The sequence below is a fragment of the Rutilus rutilus genome (assembly GCF_951802725.1).
Source record: "Rutilus rutilus genome assembly, chromosome: 6".
Lineage (NCBI taxonomy): Eukaryota > Metazoa > Chordata > Actinopteri > Cypriniformes > Leuciscidae > Rutilus > Rutilus rutilus.
The window spans coordinates 43713791-43740122 of NC_140214.1; the positions used below are offsets into that span (position 1 = coordinate 43713791).

Below are 26332 nucleotides of genomic sequence, written 5' to 3' on the forward strand. Positions count from 1 at the left end.
TTTTCATAGCTGCGGTATGGGCAGGATTTCTCCCTCCCATTTAATCAATATTGACTGCAGATATTGTCAAATTATTAATATCAGTAATATGATATTATGCATTGCATTGTTACCTTAAATATGCCATACACAAATCAAGTGGAAGAGAAAGACACGATCGCTACTGAGCAGAAAAAAAAAGAAAAAAACATTCTAAACTGATATTATTGGCGTAAGTAGGCTATGATGTCAGGGTATAATCTAATCATCAGCAGAATTTAGAAGATAGACCCATAGATATGAGATCCTTTATTTGCGTGCCTTTTTAGGCTTTTGCTTCGCAGCACCTGATGGATACATTCGTTACACAAACTTTCAGAAGCCGGCACCCGCTTTGAAACGGAAACATTAATTGGTTTAACTGCAGATGAGTGACAATTCAACAATATCCAATGAACAATGAGGCTAGTATTTCTGCCCGTCTTGACTGGTGGACTATATATATATAGGGGATGTTACGGTTATGGAGGCCCCTCCTCATAGCCCTAGGCCCTAGGCAATCTCCTGCTCTGCCTATAGCTAGCGCCGGCCCTGGTTTAGTGACAACATGTTACAATGTTTACATGGTACAATTTCTGGTACGCTACACTTTTTTATTATTTCAATTCAATTATTGTAATTTAATTTAATATTGACTATACATTTCTGTAAGTTGTAGCCTACTGTATCTTTCAACAGTGTTCGTGATGTTTTACTATTAGCTAGTAGAGATGATCGATTCATGTGCGCTAGGAGTCTGTCACGTCACATTTACATGCGCCAAAACTGTATTTATTGTTTAAATTTCGTAATAAAATTGACAGAACTTTATATCATAAAGTAACCTGCTCTGTCTAGTCTGTCGGTCTCCGTGTCCTCTTTGCTTCGCGATTCTTCTGTGCGTGAGCAAATGTTTGTGTGGTGTGAAAAGTGTCAATCGCGTGTGTCTCACGGTGAATGCGTGAGAGTTGGCAGCTCTGACTTTAGTTTCAGACGTTCAGAAAGCCCAGCTCTGTACTAACCCAAGTTGACGAAACAGTCCTCGGTGAAATGTTTGCCGCAGACATGCAAAACTTTGGGAAGTTGAGTCGGCGCATTTCCAGAGAAAATGAAATGAATCCACTGGTTCTTCTGGGGCTTGGATGAAGGAACTAAAAAAGGCTTCGGTGTTCATTTGTACATCCAATTATTGAGCAATTATTATGCTTCGCTCGCTCAGACGCCATATCTCTCGTGGACAAACTAAAATCTTCCTACTTCCTAGCTCTTTTTCTCATGGGCGGGAAATATTCTCTGGGCGGGCAAAGCAGAGAAAGGGGAGGTAACATTTCTCCTTATAACGTCATAAGGAGGAGATTCAAGATCAGCCCGATTGAGCTTCCATTTTCTCAAAGGCAGAGACAGATAGCAAAAGCTCGATTTACACCGATTAAAATTGCTAGACACTTGGGGACCATATACAGGCTAGGGGAACTCATATTAATGTTAAAAAACCTCAGAAAGTGAAAATTTCATGTCATGGGACCTTTAATAAATGGAAAATGAGATTCCAGCTTGATTTCTAATTTTTCGTTTGTGGTTTACAAATCGGTTTATGGCTTTGATATTTCGTTCGCACATGTGAGCGGCGCTGAAACGGCCCTTTCATCTGATTGGTCAAACCGCTTCGTCTTCAGGACAGCCAGAATAAGAGTCCGTACGGCACACTCACATCCCACTTTAATAAGCTTTTGCACCACTCGCTGACATTTGATGCAGAAATATGTTGCTGGAACACAATTAGTGCTGCTGCGATGCTTCACTTCTAATGTACGACACTTGAGAGATCGCAAGCCATAGGCTACTATATGCTGACATGGAGTTTGCTGTTTTATATATTATTTCTATAGACTCAAGAGCAGCCTATGATTTTTTTTTTTTGCACTGTAGGTCCTGTGTGTCCCTTCAATAAATGAAAATAGTTCAGTATCTCTAAACTTAAAATGTAGGCTATTTTTTATTTTTTTTACACTAGGCTATAATTACTGTATGAATGAGCATCAAAAATAACATAATATACATGACCATGATAACATGTCTAACCTTTGTGTGTGTGTGTGTGTGTGTGTGTGTGTGTGTGTGTGTGTGTGTGTGTGTGTGTGTGTGTGTGTGTGTGTGTGTGTGTGTGTGTGTGTGTGTGTGTGTGAGTGTGTGTGTGTGTGTGTGAGACACCTGAATAAATAATTGTGAAAATAGATAGAAATGTAACAGCATGACTGTAAGTGTCGAGGACTCAGTTCACACAAATAGAATGAGATAAAAAAGATAATTGAATCAGCTGAACTTGTAGGATACTGAATACCTGACACAATTATCAGGGTTGGAGAGTAACAGTTGGATTGCATTTCTAATCTAAAGTAAACTATTAACAATTTTTCTTTTTATAACCAGTAATTTAAAGTGTATTCTAGCCTTTAACGTTAACAGTACAGTTCCTATTCATATTTCAATTTAAGGCCTATAATACAAAATTCACTGGATCATGATGCTTTAAGTAATTAACCGAATACATGAATCTACAAATTACATTTAACAGAGTTTATCATATGTGTGATACAATTTAAAACCAAGCCTCTAAATACTGTAAATTATAAGACAGCACTTTTTAAGTTATTATTGTTACATGCTTAATTGGTTGATGTTTCTCTGAGATTTGCTAATTTCTTTCAAGGTATTATTTATTCCCACTGCTTTATGCATATAATGTTTGTCCATCAAAGCTCTGGTAGTATTTTCTAACAACTAAAATACTTTCTTTATGTTGTTTTCATTTGTCATGAGCTCTATATTTTAAGATGTACTAGGTGTTGATAAATCACATTCAGTTAATGTGAAGGGCCTATGTCAGGGGTGTCCTGATCCTGGAGGGTCAATGTCCTGCAAAGTTCAGCTTCAACCCAATAAACACTCCTGAACCAGCTGAGCAAGTCTTCAGGGTTACTAGAAATATCCAGGCTACACTCTCAGAAGAAAATGGTACAAAAACGTCACTGGGATGTTACCCTTTTAAAAGTACCTTTTTATTATTAGTTTATATACATATATATAAGGCTACCACCCCAGTTACAGCTTTTGTACCTGATGAACTGTGTTGGGATAGGCTGGAGCTAAACTGCAGGACACTGGTCCTCCAGAAGCTGGATTGGTCTCCACTGGCTTGGGTTAAATGTTGTTAAATCTATAAATGAATCTGCACAGCTGGGTGTCTGCAGGCAGATGTGTGAGTCAGTCAATACAATGGAAAATGTAATGTGCAAAATGTGATTTATCTTCACAACAATGCATGCAACCAAACCTGAACATGATTTGAGAGCGACAACACGTTATCACTTCAATAAGATGATCATCATATATGGTGTTTTAATCTTAAATGTGTTTGCTCTCCAGTAGATGGCAGCAATCTTCCACTTAAACACGGCACATTGTCCGCGCTATCTCCATGAGCGAAATTAAGAAATTAAATCAGATATAAATTATAACAAATGTAAATACATTTTGCATACAAGAATTACATTACGTATGTTTAAAAAAATTACACTAGTTATTAATCAGTCCTATGAGTTATGAGCTCAGTTTGTAGAAATAATACTTGCATTCAATTAGGAAGAGCACACAGCAGCTTCTGTTGTCACACACACACACACACACACACACACACACACACACACACACACACACACACACACACACACACACACACACCTCATTAAAAGGCGAGTGGGAAATGTTATGTACATGTGATAATGGTCATGTTTATCATTGTTCTTAAGTCCAATCCTTGTTGCCCATACAATAATAGGCTACAGTAAAACATTTTACTTTGTCCATATCATATAAAATATTTTCATTGCATTTTTCATTGGGACAATGACACACAGGAAGGACCTACTTCCAAAATCAGTGCTCTTAAATAGGCTATACATATATAAAACACCAAACTCCATGTCAGCATATTGTAGCCTATGGCTTGCGATCTCTCACATGTGCGAACGAAATATCAAAGCCATAAACCGATTTGTAAACCACACACGAAAAATGAGAAATCAGGCCGGAATCTCATTTTCTGTTTATTAAACTAAACGAAAAAACGTATAAAAGATCCGTCTTAGGAAATAGGAAATGAAATGAAAGGAAATGTTCATTCGGTTTTTTATTTAATATTGAAAGTAGAAAAACGAGAAAACGGTTCCTTTTTTGTTTTAATTTTTTCAAAAGTATTCAGCTTGATTTTTTTTCGCTTTTCGTTCTCCGGTAGAAACATTTATGAACAGCTTGAATATTCAATATCTACACGTGGGCGGGAATGAAACGCTCCTTTCCTCTGATTTGTCAGCCGAAGATCAAACTGTCCCGTCATCAGTTCTTCCTCAGATCCGCTCAGCAGAATAAAAGTCCTCCGCTGCTGCAGTTGTGCAGATTCATAACGCGTTTATTGCAACTTCTACATTTCATCTTTTCCTCATCAAACACCCAGACTAATGGCTCGACACGACCCGTACCGGGGAAGAGCCTCGACAGGGCTTTCTTCTGAGGCTTTCAGTCCTCGAGTGCCAGGGGGTCTGTGAAATAATTTACTATAACCTGCTGTATTTACCGGACTGTAAACTAAAGTCACGGTTTTATCATGAAACACGTTGTGATTTATTCCAAAGTGACCCAGGCCTTTATAATGCATTTAACTTTGTTCACATAATCTAAATGTTGACTTTCAAAAGTAGGCGCGCCAAGAAGGCTATTCGCTGTATTTAGGTTTATATATATATATATATATATATATATATATATATATATATATATATATATAGTTTTTAACCACAAATGCTTGTCTTGTACCATCTCTGAGATGTGCCACGTATTACATCATCACGTTGGAAAGGTCACGCGTCACGTCATCAAAAAATGTGTTTCGGGGTTTCATAACCCTTTAAAAATTATATGACATGAATGTGTAAACATAAATACATCAACGCTTTCAACCTTTCTATTGTTACAATGTTGGTAGTATATTTAAATGAACAATGTGTAGTCTTTCTCCATGTGACCTTTACCTTGATATCCCTGTTTATTTGTCAGCAAAAGTCTGCTGGATGAAGATGAACACGTTAGTTGATCATCATAGAGTCATTTTCTCTTTCTGTCTTCAGTCTGAGTGGATGCAGTATTACAGAGAAACAGAGTCTCATCCTGACTTCAGCTCTGAGATCAAACCCATCACACCTGAGAGAGCTGGACCTGAGCGGGAATAAACTAGGAAACACAGGAGTGAAGCACTTATGTGCCGTACTGAAGGATTCACACTGTAAACTGGAGAGATTGAGGTCAGTCACATTCACATACAAGAATCAAAATGCTTGAAATCACTTCAACAGTTTAAACTAAAACACTTTAACATTGTATTTGTGCAAACTTAGTATTTTGTGATCTGGTGAAATAAAGATGAAGATCTCTCTTCCTCTGTTTTATTTGCTTATGAAGAAGATGTGACTTTACAGAATAACGAGTTTTCTTTTCTTCTGTCTTATTTTCTTCTCTCTCTGCTAATGTAGTTTAAGCTCCTGTGATATGACAGATGAAGGTTGTTCTGATGTGACTTCAGCTCTGAGATCAAACCCGTCACACCTGAGAGAGCTGAACCTGAGCGTGAATAAACTAGGAGACTCTGGAGTGAAAAGCCTCAGTGATCTACTGATGAACCCACAATTCAAGCTGGAGAAACTACAGTTAGTATCATTATACTGTACAGCAATTACAGTGTGACTGAAGTTTATTTATTTGAAGACAGCAGGGCTTATGTTTCAGTGTTTATAGCAGTGCACTTTCTGGGTTTCCCTATTGCTCACATTTTATGTGTTTTTATCTAGTTAGTAATTGTTTAATTTCCAGCATTTGATACAATGTACTGATTGTGTTCATGCAGTAATCTGCCTCTTCAACAGAGAATAAAGAAGAGATGTCAAATAAATAGTTAAAATGAAAGAGAAGAAACAGTGTCTTCCAGCATACAGAACTAGTGTGACTGGGTTTCAGAACAGACTATTGGAAACTAAATGCTGCTGTAGCTCTTCAATAAGATGATCATCAAAGATGTGAACTATTGTTATTTCTCTGTCTTCAGTCTGAATGTATGCAGTATTACAGAGAAACAGAGTCTCATCCTGACTTCAGCTCTGAGATCAAACCCGTCACACCTGAGAGAGCTGAACCTGAACTGTAATACACTAGGAGACTCAGGAGTGAAAAACCTCAGTGATCTACTGATGAACCCACAATTCAAGCTGGAGAAACTACAGTTAGTATCATTATACTGTACAGCAATTACAGTGTGACTGAAGTTTATTTATTTGAAGACAGCAGGGCTTATGTTTCAGTGTTTATAGCAGTGCACTTTCTGGGTTTCTCTATTCCTCACATTTTTATGTGTTTTTATCTAGTTAGTAATTGTTTAATTTCCAGCATTTGATACAATGTACTGATTGTGTTCATGCAGAAATCTGCCTTTTCAACAGAGAATAAAGAAGAGAGACGTCAAATAAATAGTTAATAATGAAAGAGAAGAAACAGTGTCTTCCAGCACACAGAACTAGTGTGACTGGGTTTCAGAACAGACTATTGGAAACTAAATGCTGCTGTAGCTCTTCAATAAGATGATCATCATAGATGGTGTTTTAATCTTAAATGTGTTTGCTCTCCAGTAGATGGCAGCAATCTTCCACTAAAACACGGCACATTGTCCGTGCTATCTCCATAAGCGAAATTAAGAAATTAAATCAGATATAAATTATAACAAATGTAAATACATTTTGCATACAAGAATTACATTACGTATGTTTAAAAAAATTAATCAGTCCTATGAGTTATAAGCTCAGTTTGTAGAAATAATACTTGCATTCAATTAGGAAGAGCACACAGCAGCTTCTGTTGTCACACACACACACACACACACACACACACACACAGCTCATTAAAAGGCGAGTGGGAAATGTTATGTACATGTTATCATGGTCATGTTTATCATTGTTTTTAAGTCCAATCCTTGTTGCCCATACAATAATAGGCTACAGTAAAACATTTTACTTTATCCATATCATATAAAATATTTTCATTGCATTTTTCAATGGGACAATGACACACAGGAAGGACCTACTTCCAAAATCAGTGCTCTTAAATAGGCTATACATATATAAAACACCAAACTCCATGTCAGCATATTGTAGCCTATGGCTTGCGATCTCTCACATGTGCGAACGAAATATCAAAGCCATAAACCGATTTGTAAACCACAAACGAAAAATTAGAAATCAGGCCGGAATCTCATTTTCTGTTTATTAAACTAAACGAAAAAACGTATAAACGATCCGTCTTTTTTCATTTCTCGTTATTCCAGTCCAAATAGGAAATGAAATGAAAGGAAATGTTCATTCGTTTTTTTATTTAATATTGATATCTTGGCACGCCAAGAAGGCTATTCGCTGTATTTTGGTTTATATATATATATATATATATATATATTAGGGGTGTGACGAGACGCTTATTCCACGAGACGAGACGAGACACGAGATTGGGTTCACGAGAACGAGACAAGACGAGATTTTTACACAATTTTTAAGAAATCCTCAATGATGAAATATGAATGGAAAATAGTCTTTTATTCAACTGAAAATCACAAAATTGTAATAATGAATGTTATTTTACTTCTATTTTAATGAATTCTATGCAGTAAAGGACATAAAAAAAATATAAAACAGTATAAATAAAATGAATATATAAATAACAGAAATAACACTTTAAATGCAAACAGTAAGTGTATCATCAACTCAAATCAAAGTACTGCTCTCTCAAAACTACAAGTGCAAACAGAAACAATGTTTTCTTCAAACATGAAAAATAAAATTAACTACACAGAACAGCCTAAGATATGGTCATGTTCTTTTTCAAGAATATAAGCATGTCAACCATTTCTGGCAGCAGTTGAGACCTTTGGGCAGTAACTATGTCTCCTGCAGTTGAAAAGACACGCTCACTTGGAACAGAGGTAGCAGGGATGGAAAGGTATGCTTTGGCAAGTGGAGACAGCAAAGGATATTTAAACCCGTTTTCTCTCCACCACTTCAGAGGGCAGCAACTGAGTGGGATAGAGGCCTCTCTTCTGTAGAGATCAATTTCCTTCTCAGTCCCTCTGCTGAACCTTTCTGTCTTAGAGAAAGAGTCCCCTAGTAGATCCTCAAGCGCTGTCTTCTTGGAAGCAGGTTCTCCCTCTTCTGACTCGACTCCCAGAGCCCCCTCTCCTCCATGTGTGGAACAGTGAGCTGCTGCCTCTTCTCTCCTCTCTGTACTCTCCTCCCCTGTGGTCTTTAAACAGCAGAAACACTGGCTTTAAACTTAAGCAGCAAAGCAGTCCCCCCTCTCCCTCTAAACACAAACACACCCACTCTGATGCTGTCATGTTTCTAATACATGTTTCTAATTTCTAACACACACACACACACACACACTTTGCATTAATCCATTAAACATTTTCAGTTGGTACTGGGAACATAAATCTAGAAGGAAAAAATGCACACACACTTTCACACTTACAAAAGGAGTAAAGTAATTCAAACTGATGTATACCTGATTTTGCTGCAATTGTTCTGCCTTTTCCTGCACCCTCAGGAAGACAGACTCGCGTTGGTTATGGTCTAGCTGCGGTAGAGTCAGGAATCTTGGGTCCAGCACAGTGCTCTCTAACAGAACATTGTATGCATCTCCGCTGTATCTCCCTGAAATATTACTGAGGATTGCTCTCTTTGTGTCTGCCACGGTGGGGGAATCGCCGTCATTTGGCGCCATGTTCTGTTCAATCATGCTCTTCAGTGGCACAATGAGAGACACTGTGGGGCTCTTCTCCTCACATAAGACTGTGGTGGCTGTTTTCAGAGGATTCAGCAGCTTCACAAGGTCTTCGGCATTCAAGATATCGCTGCTGTCCAGTGTATCAATGTTACGGGCATTTTGTCTCATCTCAGGGCTGGTGAGAGCTGCTGATATGGCAGCTTGCTGCTCCAGGTAACGAACCAGCATATCTAAAGTGCTATTCCATCTCGTGGTAACGTCCATAATTAATTTGTGTGGTGGCAGTTGTAGCAGCTTCTGCTTGGACGTGAATAACGCGGCGGCCGTTGAACTCCGGTGAAAAAAAGCTGTTACTCGTCTCACCCGCCCAAGCAACCGAGTGACGCGCGCAACACCGAGGCCAGCCTGGGTAGCGAGGTTTATCGTGTGCGCAAAGCACTTGATGTGCGGCTCTAATCCTGCCTCACGCACAGCCACGTCCATATTACGCGCATTGTCAGTCACAATTGCGATGCCATGGTTTGGTTTTTTAATCTCCCAGTCAGTGACAGCTGCTTGTAAAACTTCAGCTATGTTTGTCCCTGTATGGGACTCAAAAAGTGGGCGAGTCTGCAGTACAAAATTCACCATTTCCCAGTCACTGTTGATTATGTGGGCTGTAATTGTGATATAGCCCTGCGTACACCTAGAAGTCCAACCATCTGTAGTAATGGCGATGCTTTCTGCCTCTTTCAGAGTCTGTACAACCTTGACCTTGGTTTCGTTGTAGAGGGTTGGGACCACATTGCGAGTAAAATGCGCGCGTGATGGGATGGTGTACCTCGGTTCTAGTGTGCGGAGGAGTCGCCGAAATCCCAGATTTTCCACCACAGAAAATGGCCTCATATCAGCTGCAATGAAAACGCCGATGTCTCTCGTTATTGCTGTGGCTCTTGCACTTGACGGTGGAAGAGATGCAAAGGCATTTAGAGTTGTTTGCCCTTTTAATGTTTTCGTCACAGGTGCAGCTAGCTTTAGTAGAGAGCTGTGGTGGTTCTGAATGTGTTTTTGCATAGTGCTCGTGTTAGCCGCGGTGTACGGCATTGTTTTCTTACAATGTTTACATATTGTGTTCGTCTTGTCTGTCACTCTTTCGCCATTTATAATTTCCACAGGAAAACCAAAATGTTGCCACACAAACGATTTAAAAGTGGCAGGGGCATCTTCAATACAAATTTCATGCTCCATCACGCTGACATCACAACGACACGCACGAGACAACTTTTCACCTCAACGAGAAATCTCGTCGCGTTTTAATCTCGTCACACCCTTAATATATATATATATATATATATATATATATAGTTTTTAACCACAAATGCCCGTCTTGTACCATCTCTGAGATGTGCCACGTATTACATCATCACGTTGGAAAGGTCACGCGTCACATCATCAAAAAATGTGTTTCGGTATGGCAAGCCATTTTAACATTTAAAAGCAAATTTTGACTATCCAAAATTAACATTGTAGATATCAACAATGTCTTTCTGGCTAGTCGTAATTACATTTTGGATAGTTGGAATTGTCATTCAAGATATCTGTAACGTAATTGTGACTAGTCGAAACGACAGATAGAGATATCTGTAATTCAGTTTTGACTAGGCAAAACTGAATTACAGATATCTGCAATGACGTCATTGAAAATGACATTCAACTCATCACACATCTTAAATGACAATTGCAGATATCTGTAATTCAGTTTTGACTAGGCAGAATGGAAGTTAAAGATATCTCAAACGTCATTATGACTAGTGCAAATTATTGTGCATGACGTTGCTCTATTTTACATATCCATTTCCCCTCCCCGCCATAATCAAAGAAAAAGTGGGTTAATTTCCTTATTTCTATGAATGGAAGAAGAAAGAAGCAGTCATGGCGTTGGCTGTAATCGAAAAAAAAACACCAGAAAATGTTTTTTATATACAAAAAAAATCAAATAATTTTTACAATGCTATGTTTATGTTCATGCTTAAAAGGTTGTTGTTGCCGTAAGATTTATGCGTGAAAAAGATTCACACTAATTCACTTTAATAAAGATGCTTACATGCATGCTATTCATGAAAGTACAATAACATTAACTTCCTTACATGAGAAACAAAGTTCTTAGTTCAGATTAGTTCTTATTTTTTATTTATTTTTTCCAGTTTGAAACAGTATCTAACAGCATGAAAAAAGACGATTAAAAACTCTGGTTGCTCCGACATGGTGCTAATCAGTGCTAATTAAAGTTAACAGTTAACAGGTGCTATGTGATTTGATGATTTGAACAACACGCTCTGCTCCCGCCTAAAGTGTGATGCATGCATACAGATATCTGCAACGTCATTTGGCCTAGTCAAAACTCTAATTCAAGATATCTGTAATTACATTTTGACTAGGCAGAATAAAAGTTACAGATATCTCAAATTTCAGATATCTCTAATCAAAATTCATTTCAAGATATCTATAACTTGATAATAGATATCTACAATTTGTCACAACCTGGCTCAAAGGTCATGACAAAAGAGGAACGAGGCAGCATAAATAATCAAAAGTGATTTATTTAACAAAAGAGTCACCAAACATAACTATTTAAATGCAGATGGTAAGTCTCTATAACATAAATAAACCCAAAACAAGATATAACAAGTCGGAGTGATCAGGCCATGGATAGCGTCTGGATTGCAGAGAAGAGAGCTCTCGAGTAGTTAGACCAAGTGGAACTTTATCTCCACTGGCTCACAGGTTCCAGGTGCACCACTCACAGGCTCCAGGTGCACCCAATCAGCAATCACCTCAACAGAACAAAGATGATTAACAACCACACAGGGGCCGTCACACCCCCCCCCATAAAGTCGGTGGCCCAGAGGAGCCGCCGGCAAAACAAACCACAAGTAACATAACCCAATATAATCAAAATCATTAAATATTACAAAATTACCACAATACAATAAATGGCAGAATATATACACAGCAGAAATATGCATTAAACTTCAACTTGCGTTTAGACTACTGCTTCCCTCCATTCCATCTTCAGCAACCCCGATACCTGGGAATCAAATTAAGAAAACAGGCATAGAAAAAAAAAAACAGGTCTTAAGACAACAAGAAGCGGCATCAACAAGTTAAAGCATAGGGGCACGTGACAACGTGTCTGCTATTACGTTGTCTACACCTTTAATATGTCTAATCTCCAGCGCATAGGCTTGCAAAAACAACGACCACCTCATGAGTCTCTGATTGGGACACTTCAGTGACTGTAAAAATGTCAGCGGGTTGTGATCTGTGTACACAACAAGTGGCCGCCCTCCTCCAATGTACACCTCAAAGTGCTGCAAAGCCCAAACAAGTGCCAGCGCTTCTTTCTCTATCACTGAATAATTCAGCTGATAACGATTGAATTTTTTGGAAAAGAAGCTAACTGGTCTCGCCATTCCCTGACCATCCTCCTGTAACAAAACAGCACCTGCACCAACCTGACTTGCATCTACATGGAGCATGAATGTTTTATCAAACTGTGGCGCTATCAACACAGGAGACGAACACAACAGGGACTTAATGTTCTCAAAGGCTTGCTGACACTCATTAGACCACACAAACTTTACCTTAGCTTTTAACAACTCAGTCAGATGAAAAACAACTGTAGAGAAGTTTTTACAGAAACTCCTGTAGTATCCAACGAGACCCAAAAATCGTTGTAACTCTTTTTTAGTTGTAGGCCTAGGAAAATGTTCAACTGCCCTGACTTTGGCCTGGACCAGAGCTACATGGCCCTGCCCCACTACACGTCCCAAATATGTCACCGTTGCCCTTGCAAACTCACACTTGGCCAAATTTACAGTCAATCGTGCCTCAGACAACCTGTCAAACAAAGCTCGAATGTGTTTAAGATGAGCATGCCATGTGTATGAATAAATAACCAGATCATCTAGGTAAACGGAACAACCTTCCAGACCTGACACAACGCGATTCATCAATCGTTGGAATGTCGCTGGAGCATTCCTCAAACCAAACGGCATGACTCTATAAGAATAGAGTCCAGATGGTGTAACAAATGCCGACACCTCCCGAGCACGCGCAGACAGTGGAACCTGCCAATATCCTTTAAGCAAGTCAAACTTGCTAACAAATTTGGCAGAACCAACCTGATCTATACAGTCGTCCATACGTGGCAACGGAAAGGAATCTGGTTTAGTGACTGAGTTTACCTTACATTTACATTTACATTTATTCATTTAGCTGACGCTTTTATCCAAAGCGACTTACAATTGCTATATATGTCAGAGGTCGCACGCCTCTGGAGCAACTAGGGGTTAAGTGTCTTGCTCAGGGACACATTGGTGTCTCACAGTGGATTCGAACCCGGGTCTCTCACACCTTTCTGAAGTCTGTGCAAAATCTAGGCGATTTATCAGCCTTTGGAACCAAAATACAAGGTAAAGACCAACTAGAAAGTGACGGGACTGCAATATTATTTTCCAGCATGTAAGCAACTTCAGAGTCTAGATGTTTAAGTTTCTCTGGAGACACGCGGTAAAAACGCTGTTTAATTGGTTGTGCTTCTCCAACATCAACATCATGTTCGATCCAATTTGTACATGTAGGAACATCGTCAAACAAACATGAATATTTCTGTATCAGATCAGACAACTCATCACGCTTAGATTCAGTCAGATGCAACAACAGACTACCAAGGTTACAAAGTGTCTCAGAATTTTTTAGACGACCATATAACAAACTGTCATCCGGTTCTGGCACTCCATCCGCCTCCTGTGATTCTGACACAGAACTCACAAGCAGAACCGGATGCACCTCGTCTCTTACTGTCTGGCTTACCTCAGCCTCACGTTTATAATATGGTTTGAGAAGGTTGACATGACATAACTGTGTTGACTTTTTCCGTCCTGGTGTTGCAATTATGTAATTCAGGTCAGACCTTCTCTCAACAACTGTATAAGGACCAGCATATTTAGCCTGAAATGGCGAGCTCACAACAGGCATCAGTGCAAGCACTTGGTCTCCCGGACTAAACTCTTGATGCTCCGCACGGCGATCATAGATATTTTTCATCTTACTCTGTGACACTTCCTCTCCCTCGCCATTTCACCTGCTACAAACAAACGATGTTTAAAGCCATTGACAAAATCCACCAAATTTCTGGGCGGTTCTGTCTCCACCAAGCCATCCTTTAAAACAGCCAAAGGTCCACGCACTTTGTGTCCAAAAACCAAGTCATTAGGACTAAAACCTATACTTTCCTGCACAGCTTCTCTTGCAGCCAACATAAGCCAGGGAAGACCCTCCTCCCAATCTCTATCCAACTCTGTGCAATATGCACGCAGGAGAGACTTCAAAGTCTGATGGAATCTTTCCAAGGCTCCCTGACTCTGTGCATGATAGGCTGATGACTGGTTATGACGGACATGCAACAACTTCAAAATTTGACCAAACATGTGCGAAGAGAAATTGGACCCCTGATCGCTCTGGATAACCTTCGGAATGCCAAAGACCGAAATGAACTGACTTAGAGCTTTCACTACCGCCTTAGTGGTAATTGCCCTCAATGGATACGCAGCAGGATACCGAGTATTCTGACACATTACAGACAGCAGGTATTTACAGCCAGACTTAGAGCATGGTAACGGACCCACACAGTCCACAATCAGGTGCTCAAATGGTTCATTCCTAACCAAAATGGGTTGTAATAGAGCAGGTTTAACAGACTGATTGGGCTTTCCCGTTAACTGACACACGTGACATGTCTTAATGTATGCTGCAACATCTTTTTTCAACCGTGGCCAAAAGAAATGTTTCAAGACATTAAGATAAGTCTTTTTCACACCAAAGTGCCCACTCTCATCATGAGCGACTTTTAAGACAAGGGGACGAAATTTAGTCGGTACCACCAACTGAACGACAGCATCCCCAACAAAGTCAGTACCCAGAATCAACCATTTCCTAAGCAACAAGCCTTTTTGTACAAAATACCCACTTGCTACACTGTTAATCTCCTTAGCAGATACAACACAATTAAACATTTCTTTAAGGGAAGAGTCACTTTGCTGTTCCTGTAACAACTCAATTTTTGACACAGATAGTGGAAAGTCCGACATCGATGGAGTCTCAAACTCTACTTCACTCTCATCAGATTCCCTCTCAGACTCAGCTTTACTCATAGCTCGTGTACTTACACAGGCTGAGAAAACTTGAGGTAAATCAGCGGCAGTATGGTCAACAACAGACTTAACTGGGCAAGATGTAACGACTGGCAAGGGAGTAGTGTCAGCCCAAACACAGCTACCAGCCAGCCCGTTACCCAGAATGAAATGAATCCCCTCAATGGGCAACGCTGGACGCACACCTACATCTACCTCTCCTTTTACCAGTTCACAGTCCAAGATCAACTTATGTAACGGTATGGGCAAAACAGTTAAACCCATGCCACGACTTAGTATGCAGTCACCCGTATCAGTTTCTTCTGACAACGACAACACAGATCCCACAATATAAGAGTCATAGGCCCCTGTGTCCCTCAAAATTTTTACTGGAACCCTAACCTCACTTCCTACCAGTGACACAAACCCATCTCTAATAAAAGGGGCATAAGCTGCCATGACATCCGGTTCAAGCTCCGCTGTAAGTAACTCAGACACACAGTCCGTAACAACCGGTGCAGCTGCTGCCACAGGGTTCACCTTAGATACTACAGTTTTATTTCTAAAATGCAGCAGCGGACAATCCGCCTTCCAATGACCCTCTTCATGACAGTAGTTACAGTTAGTGTCAACATTACCTCGCGATACTGCTTCTAACTTTGGTGCACCGGCTCTCCAAGAACGCTCACGTGTTATAGCACGCTCTCTAAAACTCCCTTTATGGAGTAACAAATACTCATCTGCTAATTCAGCCGCACATGCCGCCGTGACACACTTTCTCTCACTAACATATGTTGCAATGTAGCCAGGAAGCATGTTTTTGAACTGCTCCAAAACAACAAGGTCACACAAATGCTCAAAAGTAGTGACCTCCAGCGCATCCAACCAATGCTTAAAATGACCAGTTACGTCCCGAGCAAATTCCATATAAGTTTGACCAGTGCGTCTTTCCCAGGACCTAAAACGTTGGCGATACGCTTCTGGTACCAGCTCATATGCCTTAAACACAGCAGACTTGATTTTTACAAAGCTAGAGCTATCTTCTGCACTCAAGGATGAATAAGCTTCCTGCGCTCGTCCTGTCAGCACACACTGAAGCATCAAAGCACAATCTGCATCAGGCCAACCTCTAGCTTTAGCAACACGCTCAAATAATATAAAAAAAAGTATCCGGGTCCTTTTCATTAAACTGTGGCAGTAGTCTTAAATTATTAATATCAAAGGAACACATAGCTCTAGACAACTGCCCGCTCTGATCTTCAGTGGACCCCTTACTATCATTTGCCAAAGATAAGCGGTGCCCTTCCAGATCTAATTTGGCCTGCTCTATTTCTTGCCGAATCCTCTCCACCTCAATCTGCTTTTTCATTTGCAACTCATGTTTACATTTGTCATAATCAAGCTGAATCAACAACAGTTCCTTTTGTTGGTCAAACGTTAAGCCCTGAGTCTGGATAAGTACGCCAGCGGAAACTGGAGAATCATCTTTCTCATCTACAGCCAACACACCCTTCTCCCTTAACTCAGACTTCAAAACTACCTTAATATTTTCTTTAAGGCGTTTGTCACCTACCACAATAGAGAAATGCTCCGCAATCTTCAGTAGCTGCTCTCTAGTACAACGCTCCAATGCCTCTTCAGACGGAGCTGCAATAAACGCATCACAATCTGCCATTACTACTAATTACAGTTGGCACATCAAAACCACAGCAACAGACCCAGCAAGACAGTGTAGCTTCCTTGTGCGTACTAAAAGGACTAAACCTCACGTGGTATGGAGTTTTCCCGCTATCTTAATCAACCCAGCTAACTAACTCATCCCTAGTCTTCATGCAGCTACTTGTGGTGGGTATTTATGCACTAATGACCGCTGGCTTGGAAGAGCAACTAGCACACTAGCGACCCTCTCAGAACCACGGACATGCTCCCAAGCTAAAAGCTTCACCCACGTTCGCCACAACACTACCAAGGACCCGCACAACAAGCCCAAAAGTGGACCGTTGCTACAGCCTACAAGAGAAAACTCCAACCACTTTTAACAACAATACGCACACAAGGACCCACAACAGTCACCTGGATTACCTGTTGACTAGAAACAACAATAAATTACTTGTAAACAAAACAAAATCACCTACAAGTTTTTCAAATGCCAATAAACAAACCTTCACTTACCCTGCTCAACCAACCTATTGTATATCACCACAGCGCTACCCCAAATGAACAAACAGGCAAACAAACAATTACCAAAGTAAAACAAGTTTCTTACCATTCCAACAGGCTGCCACGCTCCCAACAAACTGGACCACAATACATAGTCCTACGTATTAAACATTCATATCTTATTAAATTGCCCGAATTCTAAGACCGAGACGAGCCCCCATTTTGTCACAACCTGGCTCAAAGGTCATGACAAAAGAGGAACGAGGCAGCATAAATAATCAAAAGTGATTTATTTAACAAAAGAGTCACCAAACATAACTATTTAAATGCAGATGGTAAGTCTCTATAACATAAATAAACCCAAAACAAGATATAACAAGTCGGAGTGATCAGGCCATGGATAGCGTCTGGATTGCAGAGAAGAGAGCTCTCGAGTAGTTAGACCAAGTGGAACTTTATCTCCACTGGCTCACAGGTTCCAGGTGCACCACTCACAGGCTCCAGGTGCACCCAATCAGCAATCACCTCAACAGAACAAAGATGATTAACAACCACACAGGGGCCGTCACAAATTAAATTATGACTATCCCTAACTCCAGTTAAAGATATCTACAACGTCATTTCGCCTAGTCATAACTCCAGTTACGGATATCTACAACGTCATTTCGCCTAGTCAAAACTTAATTTAAGATATCTGAAAAGGAGCATGTAGATATCTTGAATTGAGGTGAATTAAAGATATCTTGAACTGGAGTTATGACTAGTCAGAATCAGATTGAAGATATCTCTAACTAGAATTACAGATATCTACAATTCAATTGCAGATATCCATAATTCACATAGTGAGTACTGGGGGCAGTCATGGCCTAGTGGTTAGGGAGTTGGACTGGTAACCCAAAGGTTGCTGGTTCAATTCCAGAACCGGTGGGCCATGACTGAGGTGCCCTTGAGCAAGGCACCTAACCCCTAATCGCTCCCCGGGCGCCACACAAAGGCTGCCCGCTGCTCTGGGTGTGTATCCACGTTTGCAGTGTATGTATGTTAACTACTCACTACTCTGCTCCTAATGTGTGTGCATTAACTTGGATGGGTTAAATGCAGAGGTCAAATTCCAAGTATGGGTTACCATACTTGGCCGTCATGTGTCACTTTCACTTTCACTTTCACTATCTGCAACTGAATTGTAGATATCTGTAATGATAAACCCCATACAAATGAATGGCAAAAGTGATGTCATTTGTCCTAGGAACACTGTCTTTGTGGATATCTGAAATTACAATTATGGATAGGAAGAATGTAGTTGCGGATATCTGAAATGTTCTTTTTGACTAGGTAAAACTGAATTACAGATATCTGCAACACATATCCAGTCTAGCTTTTAAATGTTAAAATGGCTTGCCATAGTTTCGGGGTTTCATGACCCTTTAAAAATTATATGACATGAATGTGTAAACATAAATACATCAACGCTTTCAACCTTTGTATTGTTACAATGTTGGTAGTATATTTAAATGAACAATGTGTAGTCTTTCTCCATGTGACCTTTACCTTGATATCCCTGTTTATTTGTCAGCAAAAGTCTGCTGGATGAAGATGAACACGTTAGTTGATCATCATAGATCTGAGTCATTTTCTCTTTCTGTCTTCAGTCTGTATTCATGCAGAATTACAGAGAAACAGAGTCTCATCCTGACTTCAGCTCTGAGATCAAACCTGTCACACCTGAGAGAGCTGAACCTGAACTGGAATACACTAGGAGACTCTGGAGTGAAAAACCTCAGTGATCTACTGATGAACCCACAATTCAAGCTGGAGAAACTACAGTTAGTATCATTATACTGTACAGCAATTACAGTGTGACTGAAGTTTATTTATTTGAAGACAGCAGGGCTTATGTTTCAGTGTTTATAGCAGTGCACTTTCTGGGTTTTTTAAACTAAAACACTTTATACTCAATATCTCACAATGAGTCTGAGTTCACATTATATTTGTGTAAAATTCTTCACATTCATGATTTGTTTGTAAGATAATCTCTCTTCCTCTGTTTGTGTCTTTCTAGACTACAGAACTGTGGCATTACAGATGTTTCTTCTTTAACTCAGTCTTTGACGAACTCAAAAGCACTGCAGTTTCTAAAAGAGCTTGATCTGAGAGGCAATAAGATAGGAGACTCACAGCAGCGGCTCAGAGACGAGCTACGAGACTCAAACTGTGTCCTGAGGTGAGGAAACATCACTGAGATATTAAAGAGATCTTCATTTACCTCTGATATGTGAACAAACCTTTCAAACATTCGTGAAAGGAAATTATCATTAAGCTTTATTGCAACAAAGGGTTTGTGTGAGAACAAAATGTGAAGTTATTGAAATGTTTAACACAAATAAAACACAAATATCTATGCAAGATTATGTAAAGTCAGTAATTAATCTGATTACAGGAATTCAATTTAACTTATTTTTACCCCCCAAAAAAACAGTAATTGAAATATAATAATTTCACTGAACTCTGATTGTTTTCTCTTCTGTTCCACTTTACCGAGTAGATGAAGATAGATGAGGAGTGACTGGGAAGGGCGATGCAGAACAAGCGGGATGTGCCCATTCATCAGCAAGCATGTCGGGAGCTAATAACACACACAAATGTGTGATTCAAACATTCATCGCTGCTCTGTAGGAGGTGCAGTCTGATCCACAGAAGAGTCTCACTACTGTCTATGAGGAGAAGTAAATGTGTAAATGTGTTTCATAAAGGTGGAAGAGATTCAGACTTCACAGTTAAATAAAGCAGCGTGTGTGTTAGCATGTGTTTTAGAAACATGTGATATTGAATGATCAATGTTGGTTTAGTATAATAATTATTTATAATATAAATAATATAATTATTAATTATTATAAAAATATATTTTTCCAAGTTTTGGAATTGGGAATATATTGTTGATTATGATTTGTATATTTCATTGATATTTTATGTGAAGTTGTACATGTATTTTTTTTTTTTTTATTTTTTTTTTTTGTAAAATCTATGTTTTGGAATACATATATATATATATATATTTGACTCTGATCAGTTTCACTTTAGTACATTGTTATATTATATATACACACACACACACACACAACACCGGTCAAAAGTTTTAGAACGGTAAGATTTTTAATGTTTTTAAAAGAAGTGTCTTCTGCTCACCAAGGCTGCATTTATTTAATTAAAAATACAAACAAAAACAGTAATATTGTGAAATATTATTACAATGTAAAACAGCTGTTTTCTATGTGAATATACAGTAAAGTGTAATTTATTCCTGTGATCATCATCGTGATCATTACTCCAGTCTTCAGTGTCACATGATCCTTCACAAATCACTCTAATATGATGATTTGATGCTCAAGAAACATTTATTATCATTACGTGTGTGTGTGTGTGTATATGTGTATATATATATATATATATATATATATATATATATATATATAGTTACATTACATCCCTTTTAGATTTAGATAGGGGTAAGGGAGTATAACATTTAAAGATGAGTGTGTAACTCGATATGAAGAACAGGGCAATAAAAGGAAAAAGATCTGCTCAAAAGTATTTATTTTTACAGTGCCAAAAGTGAAAGAATGAAGAGACAATAGTGTTTACAATATTGAATTTATATTTAATATTTAAAGTTTACAATATTTACACAGACAATGAGGAAAACAACAAGACAAATAGCAATACTAAACAGAAACAATCAAAGGTGGGAAGGCGAGCTCGAGAGATGCCAAATAAAATAAATAAATGAAACCGAACAAACTAGCTATAAGATTAATTCTATAAAGATTAAAACATGTAGAAAAGAAAAGTCTTCGCCTAACCAAACTACACTGACTACAATATAACACACATGACAGGGTGAGGCACTCTCCTAAACCTGTGTGTAATACAACTCAAGATGTCCTGTGGTGTGCAGTGCATGTCCTGCTCCCTCCTTCCCAGCCTCACACACACAGTGATGACTGAACAAGGATGAACAGTAGAACACACAGAAACACTTCACAACCACTATACCACAATTGATCAACTCACATGATAGACACACAGAAATCAGCGACAGCGAGCCAAACGAAGACAAATGCCAAAGTGAGCAGAAAGCTGGGAAGAGATACGGGTATTTGAGGAAGGGGGTGTAATGTGATTGGATGGGTGAACCGGGACGTCATCATCCTTCAGGAGGACTAACAGGCTGTAGATCGATCCAGTACACATCTGGAACACACACACACACACACACACACACACACACACACACACACACACACACACACACACACAACAACAACAACAACAAACTACCCGCATCTCCCTATTGCAACACTCTAAATACGTACACGTACGTAACAATATATTTTTTTTTTTTACATGTGTTGTGTTTTTTTTGTTTTTTTTTGGTGAGATATGTCCTCTATATCTAACAATTTCTTCTCTCTTGTGACTATTCTACATTACGTAATCAGGTGATTGTCACATGACTAACTAATTGTTGTTTAAAAGGACTTAATTTCAATAAGTACTTACTTAACGAGCGCTAAAAGAGTAGGTACTATAGGCTATAGCCTGATCTCGTTAATGCGAGCCATACGTCATCCGCCATGTTGACGTTATCATGTGACCTACAACGTTATCACAAGCGCAACAACTTAAAAGAACTTAAATCAGCCCTAAATGTATTGGTTAAACTACAATCACAAAATAAATGTGCACTTGATTCTTCAACAAAACCACAAAATGAGCAAGTTTCATCAATATCAAGATATTTACAGATAGATGAATTAAAGCTGTCGCTCATATCTTTTATTTTAACCCTATAATGTGACTCACAGTTTTATCCTTAAATATATTATTTTTTATTACGAAAACCCAAAATCATCATCTCTTGAATATGTTGTTAATTTCTTTATTTTAGATGCAAAATGTTTCACCCACAAGCAAAAGTGGCTTAAATCTCATTTATGTTTAACTCGTTTCATCCCTCAGGTTTATAAATGATAAACTTTTTTTTTAATGTATTATGATCAATTATTCAACTATATTTAACTTTGTCATTGTGCTTTTTCCCCTGTGTATATAATCCCATACTATGATGAACGCAAACCCATGATATTTATGTTTTCTTAGTTTGTTTAGTTTATTGTCATTATGATTGTTCATTGTTAAAGAACTGGAATCTTTCCCTGATCTTGTATGTAACTATAAGTTATGAGTGACAGGTGCAGTAACACTTGATAACATCAGTAACTCGCCAGCCTAGAGCAGTTCTCCTCAGCGTGTGTAATGTGTGTAATGTGTGTAATGTCTGCACAGAGGAGACGGCGGCTGCTCCACGATCTCGCCTTTGGAGAAAACTGATGATTTTATACTCCAAAAATGTAAATATCCCTCCTTAAAAATAAAGATTACCCCAGAAAGAATTGCATTGCTAGCCCACCCCAACACTTACACACAATTATAATGATAAATGCTGACCAGTACTTAATTATATTACTTTTTTCTAACTGAAAATGATATATTTTAGTAAAACAAAATGTCATTTGTTTTGTCATATGACACAGATATGCATGAATACACATTAAATAAATGCAGTGAACACATCTCAGTTTTCAATTAATGCATAAATTAATGAAATAATTATATTTTATTTACTCACAATAAGAAAGATGAATAAATGAGTAAAAGAATGAATAAAAGTAACCATCACAATAAACAAATGCATGGTTCTAATGACTGCGCGAGTCGAAGCGCTCCCAGTGCTATTACGCCACACATTATAATAACAATAATCAATAACAATGACTAATCAAATTGGAAGCCATGGTGACGAATAAAAGAGCTAACTCAGACAGGGTGATGGTGAAATCAGAATATACAGTCCAAACACAATGACCTGTTACACCCACAGATCAGTCTCTCTAAACCACAACAGCCTCACAACATCTCCATGACCAGACCAACACCATCAATGAGAATCTGATCTTAAAAGACAAACTGACGCTCTCTCATCAGACAGACTTACCACTTTCTTTTAAAAAGCAGGGTAAAACACCACCGAAACAAACAATATTTATCATTTATTCACGTTTTCAAAACCCTTCACACAGTTCTCCTAACCAACTTTCATCTTGGTATGTCAGTTTATTTAAAATTATACAAAAAGTTTATTTAAAGTTTATTTCAGTTTATTTAAAATTATACCACCATACCAAAATGCACTAAAACTATGGGAGTAAAATCATGCCAAATGTTTTTGAAACAAAAAAAGCTTGTTGAATTGCGCTTATTGAAAAAATATGCATTGCATTAACGTGCTTGCATTTTAATGCATTGTATTTTCAGGGCTTGCATATTTATGGGCTGAAATTCAACATGGTTGTATATTTAAGCTGTGAATATTTAAATTCAAAACATTTCACATAATTTCATTATTAAAACAACCCCCCACCCAACGCAAAACATCATCAAACTATGCTCAATCGTTTGTGCTCCGTTTGTGCTGTAAAAAGTTTCGTTTGTGCTGTTTCATTTTTTTTAGATATTAAAAGAATATTTTTAGGTAATTCTGAGGTCACTCAGCCCCCCCACATGCTCCAAATTCACCCAAAATAGTCTCGTTCGTTTGTGCTTCGTTTGTGCCGGTAAAATTTTCGTTTGTGCTGTGTCGGGTTGTAAAATATAAAAAATTGAATTATAGACGATGACGTCACCAGCCCCCCCCCCCATGCTCCAAATTCACCCAAAATATGCTCAATCGTTTGAGCTCCGTTGAGACAGAATGAGAGAGAATTATAGACAGAGCTGAATTTTCCGTATCATTAGACCTACTCCAGTTTTAAAATGTTGATTGTATGCTCAATTATTATTGGTGCTCAGTTAAGAAAGGTTCTTAATTTTGATCAATGTTGATAAACTTTTTATTAATTTATTACGTCCTAAATACAGTTGCACATGTGACCCATGGTAATTTTTTAATACTAAAAGGCAACTTTGTGCAACTGTAATCAGCATTTCATAGCTAAATTAGTAATATAAGTGTTATTAATGAGGTTTCTGTTCAATAACAAGTCTTAGCTCTCTTGAATGTTGTACAATTATTCTTGAAGCTACTAATATTGTAACTGACAGTTTTAAAACAATGTATACTTACATTGGCCAGAAATCTGGATTAGTAACGACTTTTGTAGTTTGATTTATATCGACCTTTTCTCCACTAACTCTACAGCATTTTATACAAGAGCATTCTTGAACAGAAGTGTCACTTGTCCCTAGTGGTGGCAGTGAAGTGTAGCAGATGAGACTCGTAAAAATAAAAATCAGGAGAGACTGAAGTGAAGATAATTGTTTATTGAACAAATTATGTGATGACAGAATGTCTTCGTCAATTCTACTTTAAAAGTGTGCTCACCTCAAGGATAGTTTTGCTGTTCTCTTGCCCAAAAGTGCTGAAGTTACATTAAACTACGACTTGATGGCACACGCGCACAAATCCATTTTGCTCAGAGAGAAAGAGAGTGGCAGAAAAAAAAGAGTCTGACATAATGTCTGAACAACATGACGTTTTTAATAAACACTACAGGGACTACAAAACCACTTATAAGAAGTTGATGTTCTATTAAATCATCTTTATCAGCATCTAACATTTTAGAGATTGAATAAATGACAAACCCGAAATAAAATGCTCCTACATCGTAGGCTAGGCTACTTCGAGCCGGCCCGAGGCATAAGCGAATTAAGCGGCTGCTTAGGGCCCCCTGGCCACCCAATCGAGTTTTTTTTTTTTTTTTTTACATATTTATTAATTTAAACAAGTGACATGAATGAATTAATGACTAATTCAAGACAAGAAAATTCTGATTTCATGATCAATATACCTGCCTACAACTGCTGCGGTGTCTGCCAGTGTTTGAGTCATGCGCATAACCTCGCATGCATATTCGTGCGCAAAGTCACGGTAATGTTAAGCCATGTCACAAAAATTTGATTTGATCAGTGATTGATGATTGACATTTAAATTAATGATTTATCCTTTAAATTTAATAATATTCAGAACAGAACAAGAATAAGGCTCACGTATCTCTCTCATTAGAATCAAAATGTTTCAACATTTGCGATGTATTTGGATTGTAAACTATTCTTTATTATAGCCTTTGTACTTAACTCACGTTCCAATATCGACGGAAAAAATCCGTCTCTTCACACGCGCAAAAAAGTGCTTGGAAACATCCCAGTGGAGCGGAGCTTACGCTGAATGGTACAAATTGTACTACTGACTATTTAAACAGAGCAGCGTAATTTTTATAGGTTGACTATTTTATTATTATATTTTATTTTGGCTACAATGAACAGGCTGCGATGTCAATATTACAATGCTGGAATGTTGTGTGTGTGTGTGTGTGAGGCGCGGGCGTGATCAAACAGTGGAAACATAAAAACATACTCCGTCATGTTCATACAAGACATCATTCAAACTGCAAAGTGTTGCAAAACGTTGGAGGATATTTTGCAAATAATTTATTTAATGTGTTTTGTGACAGTTTGTTTTCAGAAGTTTCAAAGAGTTAGTAAAAGAGTAAAGAAAAACTTAAAACTTTTTATTTAAGTAGGCCTATCTATTTTGTATTTAGTATTTATTTTGTATTAATACATAACCTCATTGTATTCATTTATAATGTAACATTATATTGTGTCAAAAACCATCAAACAGGTGACTCCGCGTGGTGGGAGGGGGCCCCCAAATCAAATTCTGCTTAGGGCCCCCAAAAGGCTCGGGCCGGCACTGAGGCTTCTGACTAACTTCACACAAAAATACAGAGCTGTCTATTTTTGATCTTGTGACCATTGATTGATCTATTTTATTCAGTCAGCCTTGTATAGGCTTAAAAAATATCAACATTTAATTTGATTTAATTTCTGATATTTTAAAACCCAACGCAGCACAAACGAAAATTTTAACGGCACAAACCAGCACAAACGAAGCACAAACGAAGCACAAACGAACTAGACTATTTTGGGTGAATTTGGAGCATGAGTGACCTCAGAATGACCTAAAAATATTATTTTAATATCTAAAAAACGGA

At 38.3% G+C, this 26332-nt stretch overlaps 1 protein-coding gene across 1 annotated transcript in view; it reads left to right on the forward strand.

Annotated features, from left to right (window-relative positions):
• Positions 1–20555, forward strand: part of LOC311292545 (uncharacterized protein) — a 67814-nt gene extending 47259 nt beyond the window's left edge. The window contains exons 5-10 of the mRNA XM_084412269.1: positions 5202–5375; positions 5604–5777; positions 6173–6346; positions 18872–19045; positions 19282–19443; positions 19765–20555. Coding sequence (XP_084268395.1) covers positions 5202–5375; positions 5604–5777; positions 6173–6346; positions 18872–19045; positions 19282–19443; positions 19765–19768 — 862 coding nt within the window. The 3' untranslated portion in view covers positions 19769–20555. The remainder of the gene's footprint in view (positions 1–5201; positions 5376–5603; positions 5778–6172; positions 6347–18871; positions 19046–19281; positions 19444–19764) is intronic.
• Positions 20556–26332: the final 5777 nt, after the last annotated feature.